We start from the raw sequence: 6,766 nt of genomic DNA, 5'->3' as shown, positions 1-6,766 counted from the left end.
TGTGGGGGGAAAGGAGATTTCTTCATAGGGAAGAAATATCTTAATGTGTGACAACACTGTCAATTGGGTAAACCTCGGTTTTCCTCACGAGCCCAGCCCTATCACCAAACTTTATGAACTATTTACTTCCATAGTGCGTGTGTGTATGTGTGTGTATATATATATATATATATAATATATATATATATATAAACGTGTGTATGTGTGTGTGTGTGTATATATATATACACACATCTGTGTGTGAGTGTGTATGTTTGTAGTTATATATGTATATAGATATCTATATAGAAATATATATGAATATATATGTGATAAATGTATATGTTTATATACACTTTCTCAGGTGTACATATATAGTCATATACATATAAATGTATACACACAGATACAGATTATATATATATATACACACACACACACAATATACACACACACGCGCACGCACATATATATAAAATAGAATTGGAGCTTTGAAACATTTAAGAGAAATTCCTTTTCTCTCCAGTCACTAACTGTCATTTTATATTCTTTTAAATATATTGGTTTGAGTATGTGTGTTTGTAAATTTCATACATATATCATCTTCCAAATATGGATTAAACTTATAAATTTCTTTCAATAAAATCTGTCAGTGTATATACACGTGTGTGTATGTATGTGTGTATGTATGTATATATTTATATATATACACACACACATATATATATACATATTATATATGGATCTATAATCTCATGAATAACGGCAACGAATGAGAATACTCATTTCTTAAATTGTCTGGTGGGGAAAGAGTGGGAACAGCCTCTTTCAAGGAACGGAAAAGTTTCTTATGCATTATATTTATTAGTTAGATCTTTGTTTCTTTGTCTTTATAATATATATATATGTGTGTGTATGTTAAGAAAATATGCGGATTGCCTGAGTGGGAGTTTGTTCACAGACCGGACAAAGTCGCTCCACAATTGGTTTTTCAACAATGAGATTGGCACACTCCATACAGAACAGGTTGTGGCCGCACGGTACAAGCGCGGCCACAACCTCACTCTCAGAGCACACAAGGCAGTTACGTCGAGGACGGCTACCAACACCCCCTCCTCCTGGTGGTGGCGATTCTGGACAAGAACTAGTGATGCTAGTGACTGTTGAAGAAGAGGTAGTAGCATAGTTGTTTGTACATGTTGGTAGAGGTCCGAAAGATGAAATGCCAGCTAGGCTACCAGTCAAGGGGTCACTTCGAATACGTCGAAGTATTGGATGATGGTCCAAGCTGCTACTACTGCCACCCAGAGTCGTGGTGTTCAGACTTCCTGTCACAGTGGTACCATTTGCCATTGCTTCAGCAGACTCTAAAGTGGGTGAAAGTCGAGGTGTTGTGTTGGTCCCACCAAGACTGCTTCGTCGACCAGCTGTGACAGATGAACAGGAGGTGGTATTAGTACTTGTGGGGTTGCTACCAGTTGATGTGAACACCGAGACGACTAGAGATGAACCTCTGTTGGGAGGTGCTGGATCACTCAATTCTGGCCAAAGACCAGCAGGTGATGGAACAGGGTCAAAAGAGGGTGAACTAATTCCTTCATCGTTGTCATACATGCTAAAACTGTTAAAGGCATTAAACCCATTTGACAGCGGGTTATAAGTATCCGTCAGTTTGGAAGTTGTTGAGGTGACAGGTGGAAAATTAAAAATTGTAGGCTCCTGACTACGTCGAGATAATAGGGTTCCATTTAAACCCGAACTTGGATAAGTGAATGCTGCTGAATTTGCTGTTTTGGGGTAGACAGGTCCAATGTCAGTTCCTAATTCATGAAAACCTGAATCAACACCATTTGTGTGAAAATCATTCTCATCTTGCTGCTGGTGGGCTTCGATCAGCCCACCAGTACGCATGGCAATATGGCTTTCAATTTCTTGACGGGCTTTTTCAACATTTTCAGGTAAGCCCGTCACATCAAAAACAGGTTCTTTGTCTCTGCTCGGTGTGATAATGTAAGTGTGTGTTTGCTGTTGGATCCTTTTAATAGTTGCACCTTTTGGGCCAACAACAAGCCCTACAACTCTGTAGGGAACCCGTACTTGGATCGTTACATGACCGGGAGTATTAGGACTGGGCGGGCCAGGGGTCAGGTTTGAATTTGTCCCTGAGACACCAGAAGCACTGTTGTTTCTTCTAGATGCTCTAATTTGGCTGAAGTGGTCAGCAGCAGAAAGTATTTCCCTCTTTGCTGCAGCTACATCTTCTTTGCGACCAGTAACCACAAATACAGGCTCTTCTCCCCGCACAGGGGTTTTGATATATGTATTGGTTTTTGCACGTAGGGCTTTGATCTTGCAGCCTGCAACAATAAAAAAAAATATAAAGTAAGTGAAAGGTCAATATCAAAACAAACAAAAAGAAAAAATTATCAGTTGCTATATGTATTGTCAAAATTGTTAATTCATAGTTTAATTTGTATAAGTGGATTCATTTATTGAAACTGAGCTAATTTCACAAAATCTGCAAAATGTGTCCAGAAATTACATATATTATAGGTAAAAATTTGGTGCATATGCACACATTTGTGCATGTGCATATGTGTGTGCACATGTAGATATACATGTATAATATAGAATCATGGTACCAGTCCTAGAAGGAAAAGCAAAAACCAATTTCTTATATAACACAAGTTATTTTTACAACCAAGTATCCTTCCTATAGCTAACTACACAACTGAAACAGCTTCCAAAAATATTGATACAAAATTTTCAGCAACAACTAAACTATACAGTTGAATGAAATAAGAACATTGCCAATAAATGTAAACTTGCTTAAAACTTGCTCTTGAACAAGTCACTGAGAAACATTTAAGAGAAATGTTCCAATAATCTAAATTTTATATATATATATATCAGAATAAAACTTCTGATCTGATGAATAAGCTATGTTAAAAAGGAAAAAATTGTTTCTACAAATAAAATACTGAAATGGTTAAGATTCTAGATAAATTCTAAATATGACAACTCAATATTTCATATGGATAACATGATGCAAAGTTTCTACAACCTGTCCAGATTGAAGCGAGGAAAAATATTGTAATCTGGGCCAAATAAAACAGAAATTTGTGGGGTTTCATAATTCAATACTTTATAATTAAATCTATAGAGGTATAAATACTGGACCCTACATATGTTGTATTTTCAAATGCTACTAGTCACAGTAGCATTTTCACTCCCAGTCTGCAATCTCCATACCACCCCAGAGCCATATGTAAAGAATTCATTTCTGAATAGATATTTCTAAACCAAATATATGGAATATGTTGTATAGAAATAGAAACTAGCATTTACACAATCCAGTCAAAACTTGTCTATCAAAAAGGTTATTAAAAGGGTCAGTGCATTCCACAATTTTTGCATTAACAGACAGTTCGGGGAAATATTCTACTACAAACATTCACGTGGACAAAAATAAGATGCACAGGTTACAAAATCTGTCATGATTTGGAACCTTGTCATGGTGTTCACTATATGAAAGTGTGTGTGGAACTGGTTAAGAATGAACACACATGTACACACCTAAAGATTAGCTTTTGAAGCATCAAAAGAAGGCAAAATCCCAAAGTAAAGCAGGTAGTTGAAAAGCAAATTTTATTGCATTACACGAATTCCTCATATAAATAAAAAAGGGGAAAAAAATTGTGGCATTGAAATAGAGCTGGATTGATAGTTTATTCTTTTATTATTATTATTATTGTATAATTTTATTTTTATTAGCTTAGCTGAAGGGCAGTGTTGATAAGATTACATTTAATCCAGATCCATTTTTTAAAAATTTCATTCATGTCTGAATAATTCCACCAGATTCATAACTTAAATCCAGATACAGTCACTTGTCAAAAATACTGTTATACTCAAAATAAACAGAATTCTACAACTTCTAAACTACAATTTCAAGAGGCCTGAGAATGACAAAGGAGTTGAAGGGTTTAATGATAGTTGACTTGTAACCAGTTAGCTTAGCACACTAAGCTATAAACAGGGACAAGGAATTCTGCAGGACTAACAGTACTTGACCAAAACAAGTCAATTTGCAGTGTAGTGCCAAACCTTCCAGATGAATGCCTGCAGCAACAAAAAGAATCAAGAAATATACCAAATACCCAGCATAACTAGGGAAGTACAATTGAGACCAAAAGTAATGAAATGCAAACCTAACTGTACCCCAATGTTTATATCGTGCTTTGCAGCAAATTCTCCGAGGAAAGACCAGCAAATTAAATAATTATAGGTGTTTAGATGCATGTGGGCTCTGACTGAGCACACTAATGACAAAAGCATTCTAGCTAGGGATTTTTAAAGAGTATCTTAGACATGGTCCAATAGCGCATTTTTTTTTTTTGAAACATGGATATTTGGCTTTAATTTCTAGCAAGTATCGACCACATGGGGGCTCCCTCAGTATTTAACAGCTGTATGTACTTATTCTTTCATAGCTCAGCTATGAAGTGACATCCAATTTCAGCTGGGTAAGATGAAGAAATAGGATTTGGGCATTATAACTTAGGCAACTTAGCACATTTAATGAGGTTTCAATAATTAATTAGCTTTAATTCTCAATTGAAATTATCAGGCTACATTGCTCAATGCTAGTATTGGTTGAATGAGTTTACCTTTGAACAGATTTCTTATAACTATAACATTCTATAATAGCTTTTCTTACACAAAGCAATTGTCTTGCATTATATTCATTTCATTATAAATCTTAAATATTACTCTGAAGTTTAACAAAGCTGTCTGAATGTAAGAAGTATCAGGTGTGCAGTTGGATCTGTAGGCCAAACAGCAAATCCAAATAATTGAATTTGAAAACAAACATTAGGAAAAACAGTTTCAAAATTCAAGATTGGAGCAAATTAAGATGAAATAGGGCAAATCAAGCCATGAATAAGCATGGTCCCACAGGTTTGAGTGGGATAAAAAGCGTATTGAAACACTTCAAACATGCATAAGGTCAGGGAGCAGGGTAATGATACCACAAAGTGCAACCTTAACTAGGAAAACCTAATACGAAAGCTGAAATACAATCACCTGTCAAAAGCTAATGAATAACCAATGAGTAAGCCAACATGGATTAGCCATAATACTTGAAGGACTGCATTTGAAATACATAAAGGGTAGAGAGAGAGAGAAGTGTAAAGAGAGGGGTAGAGACAGAAAGCAGATGTCTTAATTATATTCTTAATTTCTCCACCCAATCTTATGAGGGCACTTGAGTTTAAATTGAACAGGAACAATGGTAGATGGGATTCATAATTCTTTTGTGATAAACCTACAACCAGAAACCTCCTGGTCACAGCCTGATGTAGGAACAAATCTTATCACCAGATGATATGCACACACAAATGAGATGGTGAGATGATGATATTTAGGAATATAAGAGGGAAATAATGCAAGTATACAGCTTCACCGTCAGATAGTGGTACAGCTGGCAAGACATTCCAACATGAGAAAACTTACATGCCTACACAGGGTTTTAAATACAGAAATTAAATGCACTTTAAAAAGAAACCCAAGCTAAGAGTAGATAGAGAATTAGGGATGTTTATAGATTACTTGGTGCAATAAACATGGTACAAAGAAGGGAAACTGATATCAATGAACTGGTAACATAACTTACAACTATATTATCTTCTATTAATAACTTTTCTATACAGAAAATACAGAAGGAAACTGATATTCGCAGCTTACCTAGAATAATAACCTTTGGAAATTTTGGCCAACAAAAGTCCTGACATTCTGAGTGACCAGCCAGTTACCAACATTTGATCATAAATCTATCATGAAGCAGTATGTAAAGAATTATATATGTTGTGTGAATAGGGGACACGGGCAGCTGTTACCTTTCTCTGAAATGTTACAAAATGGGCAGATTGCATACTGGGTGAAGTGTCATTAATTTGGAAATAATTCATATTGATATCACCAGACAAGTAGTTTGAGAAGGCAATGAGAAACCGGATATATTCCTATCAATATAGCAAGCTTGTGTCATACTGTCAATACAGTTACTGTCCTCACTATCAATACACTCATTCTCAATATTGTAGTTTCCAATGACTATCTCTTTGAATTAGCTAGGAATCTTTCTTTGAGTAAGAGCTGTTAATTGCTTCCAGCAAATAACCAAATAAAAGATTCATAGTCTTAGATATCTTAACATACCTGATAATGAGAGAAATATCTGCCAACAAGTACGTTAACTGAGGCTTAGGGAGATATCTGCCAACAACTAGGTGAACTGAGGCTTGTAACTTAAACTACCAGTCAATATTGCCAATAGTGGATTTTAAATGCCATATTTAACTGGCCATTTCACTGTTGCATTATGTGTATAATTCCTCATGTAAGAAGTGCTAGCTGTTATGTTATTCATACATGCAATATATTCATTAGATCAATCATTCACACATCTAGAATCTTTCATTCAACCATGCAGCAAACTCAAGTGTTATAGTTGTAATAGCCAAAAGGTCAAGCTGATGGGTCTTTCAGCCAAAACAGAGATAACATTTTGGTATGATGGCAGGAAACAGAGAGTGTGATAGTAGATATTGCCTAATTATGCACAGAGTTGCATAAAACGAAGTCAGCTGAGACAAGTAGCTAACAACAGCTGCAGGCAGCAGCTCAACACAGCTGCCTTGCCTGCCTGCATGCATGCACATGCATCAGCTATCCAACAGCTGTCTGCATGCACATCAGCTGCAAATAGCAATGTAATTCTGCC

The 6,766-nt window shown here is 35.9% G+C and overlaps 1 protein-coding gene across 1 annotated transcript in view; it reads right to left on the bottom strand.

The window, feature by feature from the left end:
- Positions 1-344: 344 nt before the first annotated feature.
- The window catches only part of LOC115220373 (RNA-binding protein MEX3B), a 78,339-nt gene continuing 71,917 nt past the window's right edge, over positions 345-6,766 (bottom strand). The window contains exon 2 of the mRNA XM_029790488.2: positions 345-2,336. Within this exon, the coding sequence (XP_029646348.1) occupies positions 898-2,336 (1,439 nt within the window). The 3' untranslated portion in view covers positions 345-897. The remainder of the gene's footprint in view (positions 2,337-6,766) is intronic.

Source organism: Octopus sinensis, linkage group LG16, assembly GCF_006345805.1.
Source record: "Octopus sinensis linkage group LG16, ASM634580v1, whole genome shotgun sequence".
NCBI classification, from domain to species: Eukaryota; Metazoa; Mollusca; class Cephalopoda; order Octopoda; family Octopodidae; genus Octopus; species Octopus sinensis.
The sequence above is the reverse complement of the archived record's forward strand: the minus strand, read 5'-3'. Positions and strand labels throughout refer to the sequence as shown.